This window comes from Phaenicophaeus curvirostris, chromosome 25 (genome assembly GCF_032191515.1).
Source record: "Phaenicophaeus curvirostris isolate KB17595 chromosome 25, BPBGC_Pcur_1.0, whole genome shotgun sequence".
In the NCBI taxonomy this organism is placed as follows: Eukaryota; Metazoa; Chordata; class Aves; order Cuculiformes; family Cuculidae; genus Phaenicophaeus; species Phaenicophaeus curvirostris.
In genome coordinates this window covers 7,839,892-7,864,135 of record NC_091416.1, presented here as the reverse complement: position 1 = coordinate 7,864,135, position 24,244 = coordinate 7,839,892, and the positions used below count along the sequence as shown (strand labels likewise).

The following is a 24,244-nucleotide window of genomic DNA, read 5'->3' as shown; positions in this document are numbered from 1 at the left end:
AGAAAATCTGTGAGAAAAGAAGCAAATCGGAGGCACTGGTGGATGCCCTAGCTGCCCATGGGAGCGTGGGGACCACCACGCCAGTGGTGCAAGGGGAGGACACATGTTTACAGGGCACATATTGTGGCCAGATTATTTTTTTTCAGGTTTTATTCTTATTTTTACCCTTTCCCCTTCGTTTTTGGTAAGAGCATTTTTAGGGGAAGCTGCTTTCCCCATGCGATGCTCGGACACTGTTGGGCGACACCAGGTTCTCACCGCATCCATCACTTGGATCTCTCAGTGAAAAAAAACTCCAACCAATCAAGCACAGAACTCACATTTTCTGGGTTTTCCCCCCAAAAAAGATGTTTCACAGGCATAAATATCAATGTGCTGGGGTGAATGTATCAATGAGTGCGAATTCTGCTTCAGGTTGGATCTGGGGAGGGTTTGTTCCACGCTCTTGACCAACCGGATTGCCCACATCTCCCTGTTTTGGCCCCAGTGCTCTGGCCGTTTGGTGACGCGGGACGCAGCGCTCTGGAAAAGGGAGGAATTTCCCCAAACCCTTTAATTTATGGACTAAAAACCCATTGGATCTGGAAAAAAACACCCTACCCTTGTCTTTAAGGGCTGAGACTGGACACAACGTTGGGGCAAAGCCTGCCAGGAGCAAGACTCTCCCAAGGTGTTTTGTCACCAAGCCAGGAAGACAATGGGGGGCAAATGGCTTTAACAATGCAGATTTTTCACCCAAAACTGAGTGATGATGCCCAAGATTCAGCCGGGTGGACGTGATTCAATATTGTTGCTGGGAAGGTGGTTTCTCCCTGATATTATCCACCTGAATGGAAAAATGATGGCGCTTTACCCCAAACAAGCAACGGGGGAGGGAAGCTCTGCAAAAAAAACTCTATTTGGGGTTTTTTAACTGCTAGCAAAAGGGCAAATTACACCTTAAAATTTGGCGCAGGGAGAAACCTGGGTGACGCAGGGCAAACAGAATAAAGGAATTGTCTTCTGCAGGTTCCTCCTGTAAACACAGGTTTCTCCAAGAGGTATTTTTTCTGGGTTTTGCAGCTTTTTATCAGATTTGTTCTATTTTTTTTTGGCTCTTGAAGAGTTGAGGAAAACAAACAAACAAACAACAGCCGGGGAAAAAACCCAAGCGATGCAATGGGCAAAAAAGCCTATTTTTCGATACTGGTCTGGCGTGAATGTAATCTGTAATTTCATAAAGGAGTCATTGTAATTTAGTATTAATTCATGGCCATTTATTACAAAGTACTACAAGATGAGATTTCGCAGCTGTATTTTATTGGCAGGTTCGTCCTGCGAGTGGAGCAACCCCAGAACTGGACAGAGAGCCCTCCAAAATGGGCAAAACGTCCCTAAAATCGGTGAATTGCCCCCCCAAAATGGGTGAATTGACCCAAATCTGCAAGTGATGTGGTGCAAATAGCATTGAACCATCCAAAAAAACCAATGCTCCCCCCAAAAGTGATGCCCCCAAAATGAGCTCCGAAGGGGTTTTATCCCAAAATGAAAGGTGCTTCCCCCCAAATGTTACACAAACTCCCCCCAAAACGTTACACACACTCCCCCCAAAATGGGTGAGGCTCAACCCAGAATGTGTTATATCCTCCAAAAATGAGTGATTCACCCCAAAAATGAGTGATGCTCACTCAAAACCAGGTGATGCTCACCCTAAAATGAGTTACATCCACTCAAAATGAGTGATTCTCCCCGAAAACCAGTGATGCTCACCCCAAAATGAGTTATATCCTCCAAAAATCACCGATTATCCCCAAAATAAGTGATGGTCTCCCCAAAATGAGGGATGTTGCCCAATACTGAAGTGTTTCCCCCCAAAAAAAGAGCAACGCTCCCCCAGAATGACGGATGCTCCTCTGAATAAAAGTTATTTTTGGGAATGGTGCCCCAAAACCGACCGATCCTCCCCAAAATCATGATCCTCCCAAAAATGTTTCCCCCAAATGAGTGATTCTCCCCAAAAATGAGCTACAGCCCCCAAAATGAGGGAAGTTCCACAAAAACGATGCTCTCCCAAAGCAGGATCCTCCCAGAAACAAGTAACGCTCCCCAAAAGCCAGAGATGCTCCCCAAAAAGGAGTAAATCTCCCCAAAATGAGCCATGACCTCCAAATTAGGGATTCTCCCCTCAAATGAGTGACAAACCCCAAACTTGAGTGCTTCTCCCCAAATTGCAAGCTCCTCCCTCATTCCGTAATAAGCCAGTGCTAATTCACAGGTTGATTTTCTGGGAAAAAAAGGTAATTTTTGTACATTTTTAGCAGAAAATCAGGCTACAGAAAAGGTAAAAATGGGGAAAAGCCCTTCAAAATGGAATTTCCAGCTGAATTTTTCCCCTCGGATCAGGTCGGTACCTCTGAGCCCCCAGCTGCTGTAGCCAAATTGCATATTTTTGTACTATTTGCATATTCATCAGCCTTGCTGCACCGTCTGCAACGGGGTTTTGTGCTAAAAAAAGTGCATTTTCCTATCAAGAAGTTGCAAACCAACAAGCAGGGATGGAGACACCGCAGGCTGGTTGCTTAATTAATGAAACGAATTCTTTATTTCCCAGCTGTGCAAAGGAGAGGGGAGTGCGGGGGCGGGGGTGCAGGCGACCCGTTTTCCTCAGGTTTGGCCCCATTTTCGGGGGGCGCCGGGGGGGGCGAGGGCAGCGCCGCATCAGGTGGGGCAGAGCACTGCGGAGAGAGGGCATGAGGGGGTGAGGGACACAAGAGGGGACACGGGGGTGCAAGAGCGTGCACAAGGATGTGTAAGGATGCACGAGGGGGTGATGGGACACACGAGGATGCACGAGGGGATACAGGGATGCATGAGTGTGCACGAGAACGTAGAAGGACGCACAAGGCGCCACGGGGACATGTGAGGATGCACAAGGGACATGGGGACACACGGGGGGGCAGAGGGACGCTCAAGGAGGTGAGGGGATGCGTGAGGATGCACAACGGGAAACGGGGATGCATGAGTGTGCATAAGAATGTGTAAGGATGCACGAGGGGACACGGGGACACAAGAGGACGCACGCGTGTGCATGGGGTCACACAAGTGCACAGGGACACAGGAGGATGCATGAGCGTGCCCAGGGACGCGTGAGGATGCAGGAGATGCACAAGTGTGTAAGGGCACATGAGGATGCATAAGCGTGCAAAGGGATGCATGAGTGTGCTTGGAGAAGTGTGAGGATGCACAAGTGTGTATGGGGGAGCATGACGATGTGTGAGGATGCACGAGTGTGCACGGGGATGCACAAGTGTGCACAGACACGTGTGAGAATAAACGAGTGTGCACGGGGATGCACAAGTGTGCACAGGGACGTGCGAGGAGGCGTGATTGTGCATGTTGATGAATGAGTATGCGGGAGTGTGAACGGGGATGCAGAAGGATGTGTGAGGATGCCTGAGTGTACACGGAAATGAGTGTGCATGGGGACGCGTGAGGATGCATGAGTGTGCATGGGGATGCACGACTGTGCACTGGGACTGGTGGGTATGCACGGCTGTACACAGGGATGATACACAAGTGTGCACGGGAATGTGTGAGGATGCAAGAGTGTGCGTGGAGGAGCGATGATGCAGGAGGGAGCATGGGGGTTGCATGAGGATACACGAGTGTGTGCAGGGGGTGTGCAAGGGTCCATGCACAAGCACGGACAAGGATTTGTGAGCGTGCATGAGGGCACGTGGGTGCCTACAGATGCACAAGTGTGCACGAGAGCTGCATGAGGCTGCCCGGTCGCTGCAAAAGGGATGAGCTCAGGATGAAGGAGGAACATCAAGGGATGCGCAAGGAACATGTGAAGCACGCACGACAGTGCGTGAAGGATGCACGAGTATGCAAGAAGCTCCACAAGAGACGGATAAGCTATGTGGGAAATGCCCAGGAATGCACAAGGATGCCCAGGTGATGCATGGAGGAGGAATGGAGATGCATGAGCAACGCACAATGGTGCACGAGGGGTGAGAGTGCACAAGAGCTCACAAAGGTACGTGAAGGAAGCAGATGGGCCGTGTAATGGTGCAAGGGAGGTGCACGGAGGGTGCATGGTGACCAGCAAAGGTGTGCGAGGATGCAGGAAGGCCTGTACAAAGGATGCACGGGAGATGCATCCAGGATCCACAGAGGATGCATGAAGGATGCACTGAAGATGCATAAGGGCTGCATGAGGGATGGGCAAGGGATGCGTTTGACACGCATGGGAGATGCACAACGATGCACAGGAGGGCATGAAGGATGCACAGGAGATGCAGATGGGATGTGGTGGATGCAGAGGCACAAGAGCTGCACTGGAACTGCAGGAAGGACACGCACTGAGTGAATGGGTGATGCACAAAGTGAGTAGATACCTTTGAGGATGTAATCCGTGAGCAGGGTGGGCACCTTCTCATTCCCCTCCTTCATGGCAAAGAGGACTGCGAGGGGGAATGCAGCCATGAGCCCACCCCTGCTGCCCCCCAAATGTCCCTTTTCCCCCTCAAAATAGCCCCACCATTGCCACAGTGACATTGCCAGTTTCCCACAACGCACCAGGTCCGAAAGCACCCAAAACTCCTCCTTCCATTCCCAATCAGCTGATCTGTGGCAATGCAAACTGAGTGTTTTACCCCCAGACTGAGTGTTTTGTCCCCAAACTGGGTGCAAAAATGAAGGAAGGGCTTTGCTGTGACCCATCGTGCGGCGTTCATGCACAAAGGGCGATCACACCCCAAACTAACTGGGCTGTCCTGATGCAAAACGAGTCTTTGCCCCCCCCAAAATGGGCTTTGTTGCAATGATGCAACACGAGAGGCAGCACCTCAAATCGCCTGTGCTGCAACGATGCAAGAAAAAGGGGGACTGCACCCAAATTGGCTGCAGCACCCAAACCGCAGCCACTGCCACTGCAAGATGTGCATCAACATCCCAAATGAGCCACATCACAGTGAAGCAATCTGGTTCTGCCCCAAACAGCAGCTCGGACGTATACTCACTGTTGGTGAGCATCTGCAGGTCCTCGACAGAGGGCGGTGACCCCTTCTTCTCATAGGGAATCACCGTGTTCAGGTACTACAAACAAAAAAAACACCGCAAAAAATACCCAGATGCCACAAACCTGCCTGCTTTTTGCCAGAAATCCCCCCAAACTGATGCAAAAGCAGAGCGTGTCTGCAATTCTCCTGCAAGAGCATTTAATTTGAAGGTCTTGCGGGAGGGACTGAATGAATTGCATGAGGCAAAACCCCATCCAGATGCGAACCTCTACTTCGGAAGGATTTTTCTGGGGTAAAAAATGGTGATTTTTGCAAGGCCAGGTTGGACGGGGCTTGAAGCAACCTGGTCCAGAGGGAGGTATCCCTGCCTATGTGGGGAACTGGTGGGTTTCGAGGTCCCGTCCGACCCAAACCGTTCCACGGTTCTGTTTTTGAGGGGCTGCAGGGCAGTGGGGTGAGCGGGGATGTGGCGTGAGGGGATGGATTTGCGCAATTCTGGGGAGAAAAGGGCACCTGCTTCTCGCTGGCGGCGGGGCCGAAGGTCTGGCGCAGGCCGGAGTGCAGGATGCTGGAGATGCCCTCCATGCTGAAGCGCTGGGGGCACACGTGTCAGCCCGTCCCCTCCCAGGGACAGACATCACCCAGGGCACCACCCTTGGCACCAGCCTCCCTCCGGCTCCGACTCTCACCGACATCGCCTCTCCCTCTGTGCCCGCGTCCCTCTGTTCTCCACAGGCGCAAACCCATGACTCATATCCTTCTGTCCCCATGTCCCCATCCCCTTGCCCCATCCTCCCTCCTGTTCCCGGATGCTCCTGTCCCATGTCCTGCCACCCTGTCCCCCCATCCCTCTGCCTCGTGTCCCCACTCCACGTCCCTCTGTCCCGTCCCATCCCCCAGACCCCATCCCTCCATCCTCTGGTCTCCATATCTCCCTGTACATGTTCCCCCACACATCATCCCCCTGCCCCATGCCCTGTCCCTCTTCCCTCGACCCTGTCCCTGCAGCTCGTTTTACTGTGTCCCTCCACTCCTCAGCCCCCTGTCCCATGTCCCTGCCCCCACCACTGTCACTCACCCCCTGTCCCCTCATCCCGCTGTCCCATGCCCCCCCTCCTCGCCCCTCTGGCCATGTCCCCCTGCTCCTACATCTCCCCTGAGCCCCCAATTGCCGCCCTCCCTGCACCTCCCAAGTGCCCCATCCCCGGTTCCCATGTCCCTGTCCCCTTGTCCCATCCTCCCGTCCCATGTCCTGCCAACCTGTCCTCCCATTCGTCATCCCCCTGCTCCTCCCTCTGCCTGTCCCTGTCCCTCCACCCTCCTGCCCCCACATCTCCCTGTCCATGTTCCCTCATCCCTGTCCCATGTCCCTCTGCCCCATCCACTGTCACCCAAGCTGTCCCTGTGTTCCCCATGTCCCTCTGCCCTGCCCCCTCATCCCATTCCCACATCCCATTGTACCATGTCCCTCCATCCCTCATCCTTGTCCCATGTCTCCATCACACGTTGCTGCCCCATCCCATCACCCAATCCATCCCCTCATCCTCCTGTCCCCATCCAATGTCCAAGTCCCCATCCGCTGTCACAGAATCCAACCCCTCATCCCCATGTCCCCTGTCCCCATTCCATGTCCATGTCCCCATCCCATGTCCACGTCCCCATCCGCTGTCACCCAACCCATGCCCTCATCCCCATGTCCCATGTCCCCATCCCATGTCCATGTCCCCATCCGCTGTCACCCAACCCCTCTGCTCATCCCCATGTCCCCATCCCATGTCCATGTCCCCATCCGCTGTCACTCAAACCATCCCCCCATCCCCACGTCCATGTCCCCATCCGTTGTCACCCAACCCATGCCCTCATCGCCCTGTCCCGTGTCTCCCCATTCCTGCACCTTCCCCGTGCCCCCATTCCCTGCCCCAGGTCCCCCCTGTCCCCGCAGTGTCCCCCACCTTCCTGGGCATGTGGTTCCCGCGCTCGGGACGCCCTCCTTGCAGACTGAGCCCCTTGTCGCGACGGCGGCGCCGGGCAGCCTCCCGCTGCTCCCCCTGCACCGCCAGCAGCGCCCCGATAAACGCCGTCTTCACCTCCTTCTCGAACGCCAGCTCGTCCCGCCGGGCCAACTGCGCCACCAGCTCCGCCGACAGCGCCCGGCTCGCCGCCTCCGCACGCCCCGCGGCCGCTGCCAGCTCCCGCGCCGACAGCCGCCCCAGCCCTGCCAGCCAGGCATCGCCGTTAGACACCCCGAGATGCACCGTGCCACGAGAGATGTAATTAACAAGATGCACAGGGGGATTAGCACGGTGCCCGGTGCAAATGGTGAAACGCTCGGTGCAGTAAATGCAACGCACAGTGCGATAAATTAAACCCCATGCAGTAAACGCAACGCCTGGAGCAATCAGTGAAATAAAGTGGCCCAGGTTGCCCAGAGCAGGGGTGGCTGCCCCATCCCTGGAGGTGACCAAGGCCAGGCTGGAAGGGCTTGGAGCCCCTGATCCAGCGGGAGGTGTCCCTGCTTATGGCAGAGGGTGGAACTGGATGGGCTTTGAGGTTCTTCCCAACCCAAACCATCCCATGAATCTACGATTTCAAGCAATATTAAGAGCAAAATCCCCATGGGATTTGGTTTTTTGCCGAGAGCTCCCTCCTGGCCAAACAGTGCGTGAACATTGGAGCCAGCTGGCCCTGAATCCTGGAGAGATTCAATTTGGTTGGAATTGCCCCCAGGAAGCAACTGGCCAGGGTTTTGCTGGCCGTACCTTCGTAGGAGCAGTTCTTGTTGAAGGCAGGGGAGAATGCGTGCAGCTCACGCAGAAGGATGGGCTCCGTGCCCCCTCCACCACCTTCGCCTTCAGCATCGGCCTCAGTTTCTTCCTCTTCCTCATCCTCCTCATCCTCATCACCCTCGGGGTCAGCTTCTGGGTCGGGTGAGCTCTGCATCAGCTCCTCCAGCTCCTCGATGACCTGCAGGGATCAGGGTCCTCCATGTGCACCTCTATCCCCCCTCCACCTCAATTCTACACCCTGCAGCCCACAGCCACATCCTGCATCTGCATCTTCATCCGTGTCTTGCACCCACACCCGCAACCTGCTCCTTTCATCCTCCACCTGTTTTGGCATCCCGGACCCTGCATCCCACATTCTCCATCCTCCGTCTGCATCCTGCTCCCTTCATCCTGCACCTGCATTTGTATCCAGCTGCACCTCGTGTCCTCCGTTTGCATCCTGCATCTGCATCCAAACCCCATATTCCCCATCCATGCACACCCTCCTCCCTGCGCCGGGGACTCACACCCAGACCTGCATCTCGATCTAAACTCGCATCCTGCACCGGTGTCCGCATCCTGCTCCCTTCACCCTGCATCCTCCACCTCCATCCTGGCTCCAGAATTTGCACCTTACCTTTCCAGCACCCACACCCTGCACTTGCATTCACATCCCCTTCCCTGTATCTGGCACCTGCATTCTGCATCCTACATCTGCATCCTGTATCCCGCACCTGCGTCCTGCATCCCACACCTGCATCCTGCATCTCACCCCTGCATCCCCCATCTGCATTGTGCATCTAACATCTGCATCCCGCATCCTACATCTGCATGCCACATCCACGTTCTGCATCCAACATCTGCATCCTACATCTGCATCCTGCATCTCACATCTGCATTCCACATCCCACATCTGCATCTCACATCCACATCCATTTCCACTGGACTGCTGGATGAGGGAAAGGCTGTGGATGTATCTTCCTGGACTTCAGTAAAGCCTTCAACACAGTTTCTCTTAGCATTCTGCTCGAGAAACTGTCACCTCTGGCCTGGAGAGGCGCACACTCTCCTGGGTGGAAAACTGGTTGGATGGCCGGGCCCAGAGAGTGGTGGGAAATGGAGTTAACTCCAGCTGGAGGCCAGTGACAAGTGGTGTCCCCAGGGCTCAGGGCTGGGTCCAGCCCTGTTCAGTGTCTTTATCAATGACCTGGATGAAGGCATCGAGTGCACCCTGAGCAAGTTTGCGGATGACACTAAGCTGGGTGGAAGTGTGGACCTGCTGGAGGGTCGGGAGGCTCCAAAGGGATCTGAACAGGCTGGATCCATGGGCTGAGACCAATGGCATGAGGTTTAACAAGGCCAAATGCCGGTTCCTGCACTTGGGGCACAACAACCCTGAGCAGCTCCAGACTAGGAGAAGTCTGTCTAGAAAGCTGCCTGGAGGAGAGGGACCTGGGGGTGTTGGTTGACAGCGACTGAACATGAGCCAGCAGGGGCCCAGGTGGCCAAGAAGGCCAATGGCATCTTGGCTTGGATCAGAAACGGCGTGACCAGCAGGTCCAGGGAGGTTCTTCTCCCTCTGGACTCGGCACTGGTGAGACCGCTCCTCGAATCCTGTGTTCAGTTCTGGGCCCCTCACCACAAGAAGGATGTTGAGGCTCTGGAACGAGTCCAGACAAGAGCAACAAAGCTGGTGAGGGGGCTGGAGAACAGGCCTTATGAAGAACGGCTGAGAGAGCTGGAGGTGTTTAGCCTGGAGAAGAGGAGGCTGAGGGGAGACCTCATTGCTCTCTCCAACTCCCTGAAAGGAGGTTGTGGAGAGGAGGGAGCTGGGCTCTTCTCCCAAGTGACAGGGGACAGGATGAGAGGGAATGGCCTCAAACTCCGCCAGGGGAGGTTCAGGCTGGACATTAGGAAAAAATTTTTCACAGAAAGGGTCATTGGGCACTGGCAGAGGCTGCCCAGGGAGGTGGTTGATTCACCTTCCCTGGAGGTGTTTAAGGCACGGGTGGACGATCTGCTAAGGGACATGGTTTAGTGTTTGATAGGAATGGTTGGACTTGATGATCCGGTGGGTCTTTTCCAACCTGGTGATTCTATGATTCTATCCTGCATCACACGTCTGCGCCCTGCATCCAACACCTGTGTTCTGCATCCCGCATCCCTCATCTGTATCCCACATCCACATCCTGCCTCCCACACCCACATCCTGCACCCACCATCCACATCCTGCCTCTGCCCGCCCGTGTTCTCACCTTTCACCCCATGCCACCCATTTCCACCCAGCACCTCACTCCACATTCCCACCTGCACCCAAATCCCACATCAGCCCCCGTAACCTCTACCTCCATCTACACCCAAATCTGCATCCCACACCCAGTAACCCAAGATGATGGGATCTGGCCTTCTTTTTGTGCCTCCAGCACATGAGGAAAGGGCTCATTCCTGACTTTGAGGGGACACCCGGGCGTTTCAGTGCCGATGGGGACCAGGGGTACCTGCTCAGCCGTCAGCAGCGGCTCCTCATTGATGCCCGAGTCTTGCTCACTCCTCTCAGTGAGCTCCTCCTCCTCCTCCTGCTCCTCCTCCTCCTCCTTCTCGCAGAGCTGCAGGAGACACAGGCTGGGCGGCCGTGGTGGCACCGCAGGCGCGGCCTGGCACAGGCATGGCCGCAGCACGGACACAGACATGGCCCTGGGAGAGCCACCAGGGAACCACAGCTCAGGGGGACATGGGGGGTTGCTTGGTAGGATGCTAGATGGAGACATGGATGGGAAGGCACTGGGTGAGGGCACTGAGTGGAGATGTTGGGTGGAGGTGTTGGATGTAGACATTGGATGGAAGGATGTTGGACAGGGACACTGTGTGCAGACGGAGGGAGCTGTTGCATGAGGAAATGTTGCATGGATTGATGGTGAGGTTGAACGAGGAAGAGGTCAGATGGAGATGCTGGATGGGGATGTTAGATAGGGAGATGTCAGAGGGGAACACTGGATGGGGAGGTGATGGATGGAGATGTTGAATGGAGACATTGGATGGAAGGATGCTGGACAGACACACTGGACAGAGATGGATGGAGATGTTGGATGGGATTTTGCAGAGGGACTTTGCACAGGGATGCTTGGATGGGGATGCTGGAGACACTGGAGAGGGAGATGATGGAGAAGGAAGGGATTGGGGGGTGTTGCAAGGAGATGGATAAAGATAATTGATGGGGAGTTGTTGCATGGAAACACAGGACTAGGAAGTTGGACACGGAGAAGTACAGGTACCTTGAATGGAGAAGTGATGGAGACATGTTTGAAATCAATATATTGGTCAGTGACACTGGATGGAGAGGTGTTGGAAATGCTGGATGGAGATGATGAGGATGCTGGATGAGGAGATGATGGATGGTGAAGCTGAATAGGGAAGAGGTCAGATGGACTCTCTGGATGGGGACATTAGACGGGGCAATGTCAGAAGGGAAAACCTGATGAGGAAGTGATGGATGGAGATGTTGGATGGGGAGGCATCTTCTTTCTAACCACCTTTCACAGGTTGTTTCACCCTTTTAGCAGAAAATAACCCAAGAAATTTACCTTCTCCTCTCCCTTTAGCACCAGGTTGCATAACATCTTGATGGGTTAAATTTAGTGAATTTGGGGGCATCTTTGAAGCCCTCCCACACCCCAAAAACCAGCTACTCACAAACTCACTACAATAAGCAAAACATTATTTTCTACCCCAGAAATACCCCATTCAACTCTGGCTTGGATACAGACTGGCAAAGATCAGACTGCCGAACCAGACACTTAATTTTTTAATTAAAACTAAACGTTTTAGTGTGTTTTCCTTCTAAGATGTGGACACCAACTGTCTTGCTGCTGCAGAGCCCCAAAAGATACCATTTTTGGGTAGTTTGCACTGCCCTGAGGAACACAGAGCCCTGGGTCTCACTGAGACCTACCAGGCATCACCAGGGGGTTGTGAGGGGCAGGAGCACTGGGAAGCCAAGGGTGGGCCACAGACGTACCTGGAGGTCGGAGCCACTGGAGGACTCAGTCTCAGGGAGCAGCCAAGGTCGGGGAGAGCCCCGGGGTGCGAAGCCATCGGTGAGAGCATCCCAGACCCTGCAGGGAAGCGAGGAGTGAGTGATGATCCCAAAACGCAGCCTCCCAGACAGCTGTCCCAAAAGGGCTCACCAAAATGCCTCAAAACACCCCAAAATGCAGCCCCAGAACACTGTTAAATGCCCCTCCAAAATCCCAAAACACCACTGAGATCCCCAAAACTACCCCAAACACTCCAACACTTCTCCCCAAAGCTTCTCAAAATATCATCATGAAATACTGACCTGAAATACCCCAGAGTACCCCAAAATTCTGTCTCAGCACTTGAGGTGCCCCCAAACACCGTTCTGAAATGTTGCCATCAAAATATCCCCGAAGGAGGCCACCGCAGTGTCCTAAATTGTCTCCAGATGCCTCAAAACACACACAAGACAACCAGGTGATCAGGACCAGTCAATACGGGTTTATGAGAGGAAGGTCCTGCCAAACCAAACTGATCTCCTTCTGTGACAAGGTGACCCACTTAATGGATGAAGGAAAGGCTGTGGAAAATGAGGCTGAGAGAATCATAGAATATCCAGGTTGGAAGAGACCCACTTGGAAGAGACCCACTGGATCATCGAGTCCAACCATTCCCATCAATCACTAAACCATGTCCCTCAGCACCTCGTCCACCCCTCCCTTAAACCCCTCCAGGGAAGGTGAATCAACCCCCTCCCTGGGCAGCCTCTGCCAGTGCCCAATGACCCTTTCTGTGAAAAATTTTTTCCTAAGTCCAGCCTGAACCTCCCCTGTTGGAGCCTGAGGCCATTCCCTCTTATCCTGTCCCCTGTCACCTGGGAGAAGAGCCCAGCTCCCTCCTCTCCGCAACTTCCTTTCAGGGAGTTGTAGAGAGCAATGAGGTCTCCCCTCAGCCTCCTCTTCTCCAGGCTAAACACCCCCAGCTCTCTCAGCCGTTCCTCATAAGGCCTGTTCTCCAGCCCCCTCACCAGCTTCCTTGCTCTTCTCTGGACTCGCTCCAGAGCCTCAACATCCTTCTTGTGGTGAGGGGCCCAGAACTGAACACAGGATTCGAGGAGCGGTCTCACCAGTGCCAAGTCCAGAGGGAGAAGAACCTCCCTGGACCTGCTGGTCACACCGTGTCTGATCCAAGCCAAGATGCCATTGGCCTTCTTGGCCCCCTGGGCCCCTGCTGGCTCATGTTCAGTCGCTGTCAACCAACACCCCCAGGTCCTTCTCCTCCAGGCAGTTTCCAGCCAGACTTCTCCTAGTCTGGAGCTGCTCAGGGTTGTTGTGCCCCAAGTGCAGGACCCGGCATTTGGCCTTGTTAAACCTCATCCCGTTGGACTCTGCCCAGCGGTCCAGCCTGTTCAGATCCCTCTGGAGCCTCCTGACCCTCCAGCAATCCAGCTTCCACCCAGCTTAGTGTCATCCGCAAACTTGCTAAGGGTGCACTCAATGCCTTGCTGCTCTCTGCAGGTCCCAGAAAGGAGGTGGTGGTGAGGTGGGCGCTGCTCCCAAGTGACAGGTGATAGGATGAGAGGAAATGGCCTCAAGTTGCACTAAGGCAGGTTTAGATTAGATATTAAGAAGTTTTTCTTCCCTGAACGGTTGTCAAGCACTGGCAACGGTTGCACAGGGCAGTGGTGGAGTCCCCATTCCTGGAAGGGTTTAAAAGACAGGTAGACAAGGCACTCGGGGCTGGTTCAGTAGTGGACAGGTATGATTGGACTCAATGATCTCAAAAGTCTTTTCCAACCAAACAATTCTATGATTCCATGAAAAGATCACCCTGAAATGCTCCAAAATGCCACCCCAAAACATCACCATAATGTCCTGAAATGCCTCAGAACATGTTGAGATAACCCCGAAGTCTCGGAAACCCCACAAATGCCATCCTAAAACACTGCCCTCAAGCCCCAAGACCTTCTGAAAGACCCCTAAACACCTCAAAACGCAACCCTGCAACATCCCAAAATGTCCCAAAATGTTCTTCAAAAACACCCCAAATGCCCCTAAATATGCTCCCAAATGCAATGAAATATCCCAAAATGGCCCCAAAAGCCACAATGCTCCAAAATGCAACCCTGAAATGCTCCAAACCACCACCCAAAAAAACCTGAAATACCCTGAAGTGCCCCAAAACATCCCAAAATGTCACCTCTGAAACCCCAGAAATATCCTAAAATGCTTTCCTGAAACATTGCCCAAAATGCCCTAAAATGCCCCAAAATGCTGCCCCAGAAAACCCGGAATCATCTCAAAATGCTGGCCCCAACCACCACCCCACAGAGCTCACAGATGCTCCAGAACACTGCCCTGACACCCCAAAACACCCCAAAATGCCACTACGAGAGCCCCAATGTGTGTCCTGAAACAGCATCCAGAAACACCCTAAAATACCTCAAAACGCTGCCCTGGTAGCCCAAAGAAACACCCCAAAAATGCTGTTGCAACGCTCCAGAACATCCCTCAGGTGGCCAATATCCCAAAGTTCATCTGCAATGCCTCAAACGCCTCAGTCCCCTCCAAATGCTGCCCTGGAACATGCTGAAATGCTGTAAAATGCAGTCACAGCACCCCAAAATGCCTGAAACACCCCACCTTGAAACCACCTAGAAACATCCCCAAGCTGCCCAGAAATATCTCAAAATACAGCCCTGAGCCCCCCCCAAAACGCTGCTCAGAAATATTCCCCAAAACACCCAGAAACAAACCCCAACGCAGTTGGGATGCCCTGACAACCCCCCAAAAATACCGTGTAATGCCATCCGCAACACCAAGAAACACCACAAAATCGCCCCCAAATCCCCCAAAATAGCCTCAAACCACCCCAAACCACAGTGCCAATTCCCCAAAATGCATCAAAACACCCCAAAAAGGGCCTGACCCCCCGACTCCCCCTTCTCTGCGTCTCTCCTGGGGTGCCCAGTTCTCCCAGTTTGCCCAATTTGATCCCAAAAAGGTGCATGTGGCAGGGATAAAAGGAGAGGAAGGACTGGGGGAGAGGAGTAAAATAGGGAAAAAATGTGAAAAAAAGAGGAAAAAAGGAGAAAAGAGGAAAAGGTGGGAAAAGGGAAAGGGGAAGAAAGAGGAGGAAAGGGAAACAAGAGGGGGAAGGTGATAAAAATGGGAAAGAGGGAGGAAGGACAGAAAAGGAGTGAAAAGGGAGAAAAAAGGGGAAAGGGGGAAAAGGAGGAAAAAGGGGAAAGGGGAGAGAGAGGAAAAGGGATGAAAAGGGAGAAAAGGGGAAATGGGTGAAGGGGGAGAAGGGGAAAGGAAGAAAAGGGCAAAAAGGAGGGGAAAAGGAGGGCAAAAAGAGGGGGGAAAGGAGGGGCAAAGGAGGGGGAAAGGAGGGGGAAAGGAGGGGGAAAGGAGGGGGAAAGGAGGGGGAAAGGAGGGGGAAAGGAGGGGGAAAGGAGGGGGAAAGGAGGGGGAAAGGAGGGGGAAAGGAGGGGGAAGAAGGGCAAGGGGGAGGTTGGACTTGATCCGGTGGGTCTCTTCCAACCTGGTTATTCTATGATTCTAGGAAAAGGTGGGAAAAGGAGGGAAAAGGAGGGAAGAAGGAGGGAAGAAGGAGGGAAAAGGGAGGGAAAAGGGAGGGAAAAGGGAGGGAAAAGGGAGGGAAAAGGGATGTGGAAGAAGGGCAAGGGGGAGGCAGGGAAGATGGGAAAATTTGGAATGGGGAAGGAAAAGAAGGGGGGGGAAAGAAAAAAGGGGAAATAGGGAAAAAGATAAAATGTAAGAGAAAGGGGGAATAAGTGGGAAAAAGGGGAAGAAGGTGAGAATTAGAGAAAAAGGAAGAAAAGGAGGATTAAAACTGAGGAAAGCGAGGGAAAAAGAGCTGAAAAGTGGCAACATTGGGGAAAAAGGTCAAAAATGGACAAAGGGGCACAAAAAATACTAAGAAAATCCCTCCCCGAGCAGGGCAAACCCAGTCCTTTCCGCACTACAAACGGGGTTCAATCCATGCGCATCTTGATCCCTCTAAAACACCTCAAAACCACCTGCCCCTCCTGCCTCAATTTTGGGTATTTATGCCACCTCCCTCCTCTCCTGATCCCGATTTCCCCCCAAATCCCCCTTTTCACAAACTAACACATCTCAGCTCCCCTCATATTCCTATTTTTAACGAAACTGCAGCACAGAAAGGCAAAAAAGAAGCCATTCTCCCCCAGATTTGCCTTTTGAGCGCTCCCTCTCCCAAAGGGCCAGGCCCCGCGGGGTCAGGCGAGCAGCAGCAGCGGATTCTGGGTTAATTATGGCACGAATTGGCTGTAATTAGGGAAAAGCAGCGTCTTCAGGGCCCCAGCCCATCCCCCAGCCCTGCACACTGGGCTCATTCAAGAAGAAGGGAAAAAAAAAAGCCCTGTTTTGCCCAAAATGACCCAAAAAGACACAATAAGCAGCACAAAGCGGTGCAGCGAGCTGGCTGCCGGCGACGGCGCAGAGCTCCCGGCACCGGGCCAAGCTGCGTTTGTCTCAGAAAAACTGATCATTTGGCCAATTATGAAAAGCGAGTCAGGCTCGGCGTGTTTGGGGTGGGGAAAGCGCAACAAAATAAACAGGGTTTGGGGGCTTTGGGGTTGAAAACAACCGCTTTGCATGGGGAAAAATGGCAGCCTGGGGAATAATTCCAACTAAACGCAGAGAAAAGGCGATTAGAAAGGCGTTAAATACAGAAATGAGGCTGAAAAGAACCAAAATTTGGCAAAAAAAAAAAAAAGGGGCAATTTTCCATTAAAAAAAATGGATTTCTAATGAAAAATTGGATTTTAATGCAAATACCACTCTCTTGGGGCAGGGCTGTGGGGTTTTACCCTGAACTGGCTGCTCCTTGGCTTGGTGCAGAGCTCACCAGAGGCTCTACTCACACCTTGCTCAGGGTTTACACTCTTTGCCCCAAAGGCTGTAGGATCCTACACAGGTTCTCTATGGATCTTACAGAGCTGCTCTATGGAGATCTGCTCCAAGGATCCTACAAACCTGCTCCAAGGATCCTATGCAGCTGCTCCAAGGATCCTACGCAGCTGCTGCAAGGATCCTACAGAGCTGCTCCAAGGTTCTACACGATTGTGCCACAGCACAAGGGGCCGATTCATGTGTGGTGGTGATCTCGCAAGCATGCAAGGAGGTGCAGTAGTTCCTAGAGGAACGTTACTCATCAGACACTCCACCTCCACACCAATGTGCTCCACAACCAAGCTGAGGTGGGACAGGCTGGTCTTCACGCTGTGGGATGGGGGATGTATCTCATGGCCATGCAAGCAGGCATGTGGGTCCAAGTGTGGTCTACTCCAAGCATACTGCATAGCCACTCCAAGGATACTACAGAGATGCTCCAAGGATCCTACAGAGCTGCTGCAAGGATCCTACGCAGTTACTCCAAGGATGCTACACAGCTGCTCCAAGGATCCTACACAGTTACTCCAAAGATACTACAGAGTCACCCCACTCCGCCACATGCCTGCGCTGTGATGAAGTGGGCTGAGTCACATGCAGGGAGCACCTCGCTAGCCTGCAAGGCAGCCTGCAGACCCTGAGAGAGTCCCTACTCATAGGATACTCCAGCGCTATTCCTGACATGGTGCATGACCATGCCACCACGCAGGGAGCTGGTCAGGGGAGGGTGCAAGCAGGCTTGCCCCCAGGTTACTACACCACACACTGCTACTCTGATGCGCTGCACGACCACCCAGCAACGCGGATTTGCATCGGGGGGGGGCTCGGATTTTGGGTGTCCCGGGGAAGAGGGGGCCTTACTCACTCCTCATCCTGGAGGCGCTCCTCCTCCTCCTGCGCCTGGAGATGTCCCCGCACAGGGGCCAGGCCCTCGGTGGCAGCGTCGTAGTTGCGGAAGCAGACAGTGAGCTTCTCGTCAAACTCCTGCACCAGGTCCTCCATTGACTTGAAGCTCATGATCTCGGCTGAGAAGCTCTCCAGCTCGGCCAGCGCCGGGTCCGCGGTGCGTTGCGGGGTCCCCACATTGTCCCCGGGCCCTTCCTCAAACTCCTCCTCCAGGCTCACCAGGGGCGCCTCCATCTTCCTCAACGCCAACGTGACGCCTTAGCTGCGGGGAGAGGCTGCCGTCAGGCGCTGGCTACTCACAGGTTACACCAGGGCTGCCCACCCCCTTCGCTGCCACCGTGCTGGATGAAACCCTACAGCCAGGGCTCTCCCACCACCACCAGCACCTCTAGAGCATCCCAGTAGTATCCCAACAGCATCTTTCTTCAGAGAAACGTGCTCCTATCCCGACACTACACTTGGAGTACTTTGCTAGTAGCCACAAATTGTGGCCCAAGTAGCCCAGTGCTACCCTGATAGCACATAAAATGGATCGTAACGCTGTCTTTCTTACTGAAATGCTCATATCCTTGTAGTATCCTTGCACTGTTTCACTGCTATCATGGCCTGAAAATACCACACTGGCACCAGTGACGTGCAGGCAGTGACCCAACAGCCAGAGCTGACAGCACCCCAGCATTTCCCAGCACTCTCTTCTCCAGTGCCCCTGCAGCATCTCAAAAGGATCCTCTGGATTCTACTCGCATCCTGACAGCAGCTTAATTAAAAATGAGTCCTGTCCTGAAAGCACCTTAGCAGTGCAGTGATAATATCCAGATAGTTTCACAGGAGTACCCTGCTCCTATCGTAGTCATACAGAATCATGGAATGGTTTAGGTTAGAAGGGATCTCACAGTCCATCCAGTTCCACCCCTGCCATGGGCAGGGACAACTCCCACTGGATCAGGGGCTCCAAGCCCCATCCAACCTGGCCTTGAACACCTCCAGGGATGGGGCAGCCACCCCAGCTCTGGGCAACCTGGGCCAGGGCCCTCATCCTCAGAGTGAAGAACCTCTTACTAATGTCTAATCTAAATCTTCCCCCTTCCAATTTAAATCCACCCCTCTCGTTCTATCACTCCAGGTCCTGATCAAGAACCCCTCCCCAGCTTTCCTGGAGCTCCTTTCTGTACTGGAAGCTGCTCTAAGGTCTCCCCGCAGCCTTCTCTTCTCCAGGCTGAACAACCCCAACTCCCGCAGCCTGTCCTAAAAGCAGAGGGGCTCCAGCCCTTGGATGATCTCCATGTCCTTCTCTGGACCCATTCCAACAGTTCCATCTCCTTATGTTGGGGATTCTACATCTGGACACAGGGCTCCAGGTGGGTCTCACAGAGCGGAGCAGAGGGGCAGAATCCCCTCCCTCGCCCTGCTGGTCCCTCTGCTCTGGATGCAGCCCAGGACATGGTTGGCCTTCTGGGCTGCAAGAGCACAATGCTGGCTCATGTGGAGCTTCTCATTTCCCCAGCATCCCAAGTATCCTAGTAATGACCCTGTAGTATCTTGATGGCACTGTGTGAGTATCTCCGTGTCCAGGCAGCGCCCTGACAACATCTCAGCAGGGTCCTGACAGCACCTGGGTGCCTCACTGCAAGGATCCCAGTAGCACCCACTGAATGGCTCCGCATCGCCTGGTATTGGACCAGCACAGGTAGGAGTATGCCAACACTGCGCCAGGACCATCCCAGTTACATCCTCACAATGCCTGCTGGTATCAGAGAAGGACGCAGGCAGCATTCCAATAGGATCCTAACAGTGGTGGGATGGGACACAGACATTTAGTAGTGTCCTGGTAGCATCTTGGCAGTGCAATGTGCCATGCAGGCATTATCTTCACGCCACGTTACTGTGCTGAAAGCATCCAAACCATCGCTGTTGTGGTAACCTAAGAGTGCTCTGATGGAGCATATTATCTTCAAAACAACATCTCAATATCATTCCTGGAAAGATGCCTGGGGTTCTGAAGCACTGGAACGCGTGGTGGTGGAGTCCCCATCCCTGAAGGTGTTTAAAAGCTAGGCAGATGTGGTGCTCAGGGATTGTTCAGTAGTGGACAGGGATGGATGGCCTCAATAATCTCAAAGGTCTTTTCCAACCAAGTGATTCTATAATTCCATGCTGGAAACATCTTAGTGGAGCCCTGACAGGACCTTGGCAGCACCCTCACAGTATCCCAGTATCCACGGAGACGGATCCTAGCGCTCCCCAGAACGCTTTAGCACTGCCTGCAGAGCATCCTGAGGGCATCTCAGTGAACTCCTGACAGCACCTCAGCACCCCAGCAGTATCCCACGCGAGAATCTGCTGTGTCTGGACAGCACTCGCCACCCCCTTGCCAGGTTACTGGCAGTGACCCGACGGGATCTCAACACCAGCCGTGAGGAAGCAAGGAGTAACCTGGGAGTAAGGCAGTAGCCACCCAGCATGGGTGCCACGGCCCCAGCTCAGGCTGCCCTGGGGAGCGGGAGGAAACACATCGCAGCTTTGGGGGCCTTGAGCACTGTCTGTGTCCCTGTGCACCCGCAGCCGTGAGCACACCCGCCGTGCACACGGGCACCCGACACATGCAGCACCGGGCACGCGTGAAGCTGCAGCACAGCTCCTCGGCACACGTCCCCTCGCACGCACGCAAGCACCTCTGCACACATGCACCCAGTGCACGCACACGTCCCTGCACAAACACACAGACAGCACACGCACGCACCGTGGGCACACGCGCACCCCTGCGCACAGACACACCCTTGCACACGTGCAGCCCTGCATGCACACGCACACCACGCACTCACCCTGCACACACACACACCCTGAGCGCACACACACAGCCCTGCAAACACATACACCCTGCAAACACACCCCCTTGCACACGCACACACGCCTCACACACATGCATCTGCACACACATGTATCCCTGCACACGCACGCACTCCCTCACACACATGCACCCTGCATGCACACACCCCCTTGCACAAACACGCAAACCTGCACGTGCACGAACACATGCACCCTGCACACGCATGCGCCCCTGTGCACGGACATATCCTTGCACACGGGCATCCCTGCACACACACGCACCCCGAGCGCACACATGTAGCCCTGCAAACACATACACCCTGTGCACACACACCCCCTTGCACACGCACACACACGCATCTGCACACACACCTACCCCTGCACACGCATGCAATCTCTCACAGACATGTACCCTACACACACACCCTTGCACAAACATACAAACCTGCACATGCATGCACCCCTGCACAGACACACCCTTGCACACGTGCATCCCTGCATGCACACGCACACCACGCACTCACCCTGCACACACACGCACCCTGAGCGCACACACACAGCCCTGCAAACACATACACCCTGCAAACACACACCCCCTTGCACACGCACACACCCCTGCACACACACGCATCTGCACACACATGTATCCCTGCACACGCACGCACTCCCTCACACACATGCACCCTGCATGCACACACCCCCTTGCACAAACACGCAAACCTGCACGTGCACGAACACATGCACCCTGCACACGCAAGCACCCCTGCGCACGGACATATCCTTGCACACGTGCATCCCTGCATGCACACACACACGACGACTCACCCTGCACACACACGCACCCGGAGCGCACACCCTGTGCACACCCACACCCCCCTGCGCACACCCCCTCTGTGCATGCATGCACCCTACACACACCCCCCCCCCCTTTGCACAAACACACAAACCTGCATGTGCACGAACACGTGCCCTGCGCATGCATGCACCCCTGAGCACGGACCCCGTGCCTGCCTGCACCTCTGCACGCGTGCAACCCCGGACACACGTGCAGAGCACACACATGGGGCGCACACTCAGTGGGTGCGTGCAGACAAAAGCGCACGCGTGTGCGATGCATGCACACCGCATGCAGAGCGCCCACAAGCTGCGTGCACGCTCGGGCAGTACACGCGTGTCAGGATGGATGCGTGCACACGGCTGGAAGCGCACACTGCACACAGGCGTGTGGATGCATGCGATCTCCACACGCATCGTGCAAATGCCACATGCTTGTGCCCCCTCCACACGCATCGTGCGACCTCCACACGCATCGTGCGACCTCCACACGCATCGTGTGACCTCCACATGCATTTTGCAACCTCCACATGCATCGTGTGACCTCCACACGCATCATGCGACCTCCACACGCATTGTGCAATCTCCACGTGCACTGTGCCCCCTCCACACGCATCGTGCGACCTCCACATGTATCGTGCGACCTCGACATGCATTGTGCGACCTCCACATGCATCATGCCCCTTCCACATGCATCGTGCGACCTCCACACACATTGTGCCCCCTCCACATGCATCGTGCAACCTCCACACGCATCGTGACCCCCCCACATGCATCATGCAACCTCCACACGCATCGTGCAATCTCCACATGCATGGTGCGACCTCCACAAGCATTGTGCTTCCATGCAGTAGTGCAAGCGCACAGGGCTGCGCATGCACCGCGCACCCCAACGCCTGCACCATTCACCCCCCCCATCGATTCAGCCCCCAGCACACCCCCGTACCCCTGCACACCCCCATGCAACCCCGTGCAACGACCTCCCCCCCCACAAATGCCCCCAAAACACCCCAAAACGCCCCCCCCCCGCGCCTGCGCATCCCACCAGCCACCACCCTTGCACGGATGCCGATGCGCAGCGCCCCGGGGCCACGCACCGACCCCGCTTTTTGTCCCCCCCCATAACACGGGGACCACTCCCCACCCCCCCCTCCCCCGCGAAGCGCTGCACCCCCAAAACCCGCCCTCCCCCTTCACCTCCCGCTGCACCCTCAATGCGGGCACCCCCGAAACGCACCGCCCCCCCCACCCCGCCCCACAATGCCCCCCTACAGCGCTCCCCTGCACCCCAAATCCCCCCCGGTGCACCCCGAAATGCATGAATGCATCACCCGCAATGCACGCATCACCCCCCCCCCCGTTCCAAGCCCCCCCCCCCAGTGCCTGCAGCTCCCTGTGACCCCCCTGCACCCCGCCAGCTCGCCCCCCACCCTCCTCCTCTCGGAGCGCCCCCCCCCCCGCACCCACCTGCAGCCCCGCATCCTCCGAGCTGGGGGGGGGGGGGGGGGGGGCGGGGCCGCTGCGCACGCGCGGGGGTGGCGGTGACGTCACCGCGGGGGGTGAGTGGAGCCCTGACGTCATCACCCCCCCCAATCCCCCCGGGGGGGGTCCCCAGCCTTTCTCCATCCTTGGAGTATTGCTGAGCTCCCCACCCAGGGACGTCTCTGAGTGATGGAGCTGGTCCCGACATCCCTGGGGAGATGGGATGAGACCGTGGGATCAGGGAGTTTTGGTGGGGAAGGGACCCGGTGACACCACCTCCCACTGGATCAGGGGCTCCAAGCCCCATCCAACCTCGCCTTGAACACCTCCAGGGATGGGGCAGCCACCACTTTCCTGGGCAACCTGTTCCAGAGCCTCCCCAGCCTCCCAGGAGAACATTTCTCCCCAAGACCTCATCTCAGTCTCCCCTCTTCCAGGTCAAAACCGTTCCCTTCGTCCCATCGTAGGGAAGGTCCTGCCAAGGTTCTATCCAGATGCTGTCAGGACACAAGGAGCTCCTTACAAGGAGCAGTTGAGGGACCTGGGGCTGTTTAGCCTGGAGAAGGGGAGACCTCATCGCTCTCTGCAGCTCCAGGAAAGGAGGTTGTGGTGAAGTGTGTGCTGGGCTCTTCTCCCAAGTAAGAAGTGATGGGAGGAGAGGGAATGGCCTCAATTTGCTCCAGGGCGGGTTCAGATTGGACATCAGGAAACAATTCTTCACCAAAAGGGTTCTCAGGCCCTGGCAGAAGCTGCCCAGGGAGGTGGTGGAGTCACCATCCCTGCAGGGCTTTAAAAGCCAGGCAGATGGGGTCCTCAGGGACTTGGTTCAGTAGCCGACAGGTTTGCTTGGATTTTACGATCCCATAGGTCTTTTCCATACAAATGATACTATGATACTGTCCCTGCACTGCCTGATCCAGAGCCCCTCCCCAGCTTTCCTGGATCCCCCTTCAGGACTGGAAGCTGCTCCAAGTTCTCCCCACATCCTTCTCTTCTCCAGCCTGAACAACCCCAGCTCTCTCAGCCTGTCCTTGTATGGGATGATGCCTTCCATCATCCCCAGCCAGCAGCTTCTCTCCTCCCCGTCCTCTCCGTTTCCCCTGCTCCTCTCAGACCCTGCCAGCTCCTCCCTTAACTCCTGAACAAGAAGCAGGAGCTCTGCACCCTCAGCTGCCTGTGAACCCCCCAAGAAGCCCCATCCTGACACCCTTTATCCCATCCTTTCTCCAACACCACCACTGATTTGTCTTTTTCACCCCACTTTGAAGTGGGAGATATTTACTGAAGAACAGATGTGCCCGAAGCCTCAGCCCCAACCCCTGTCCGAACCTCTACCCCAGCCCCTGTCCCCGTCCTTGTCCCTCTCCCTGTCTCATCCCAGACCTTGTCCCTCTCCCCATCATCAGCGTGAGGAATTTCTTCCTAATGTCCAATCTAAATTTCTCCCCCCAGTCCTGCCCCAGGTCTGGAGGAG

At 55.0% G+C, this 24,244-nt stretch overlaps 1 protein-coding gene across 1 annotated transcript; it reads right to left on the bottom strand.

Moving 5' to 3' along the window:
- Nucleotides 1-2,573: 2,573 nt before the first annotated feature.
- Nucleotides 2,574-22,848, bottom strand: FEZ1 (fasciculation and elongation protein zeta 1). The gene is made up of 10 exons (XM_069876549.1): nucleotides 22,756-22,848; nucleotides 17,588-17,890; nucleotides 11,784-11,880; nucleotides 10,267-10,374; nucleotides 7,763-7,967; nucleotides 6,956-7,218; nucleotides 5,517-5,597; nucleotides 5,004-5,079; nucleotides 4,380-4,445; nucleotides 2,574-2,714 (listed from the first exon to the last, which is right to left on the bottom strand). Exons 2-10 carry the CDS (start codon nucleotides 17,860-17,862, stop codon nucleotides 2,698-2,700), a joined length of 1,188 nt encoding a protein of 395 aa, XP_069732650.1. The 5' UTR covers nucleotides 17,863-17,890; nucleotides 22,756-22,848; the 3' UTR covers nucleotides 2,574-2,697.
- Between the last annotated feature and the right edge of the window lie 1,396 nt (nucleotides 22,849-24,244).

Bases quoted from the DNA above. Each gene is read 5' to 3' on its own strand.
- FEZ1 (XM_069876549.1), bottom strand. From the start codon at position 17,862: ATGGAGGCGCCCCTGGTGAGCCTGGAGGAGGAGTTTGAGGAAGGGCCC. The intron at 5,598-6,955 runs GTGGGGGACACT...GTGTGCCCCCAG, and splicing joins GGAACCACATGCCCAGGAAG to CGCTTCAGCATGGAGGGCAT. The intron at 5,080-5,516 runs GTGCCCTTTTCT...TTTTGTTTGTAG, and splicing joins CCGCCGCCAGCGAGAAGCAG to TACCTGAACACGGTGATTCC.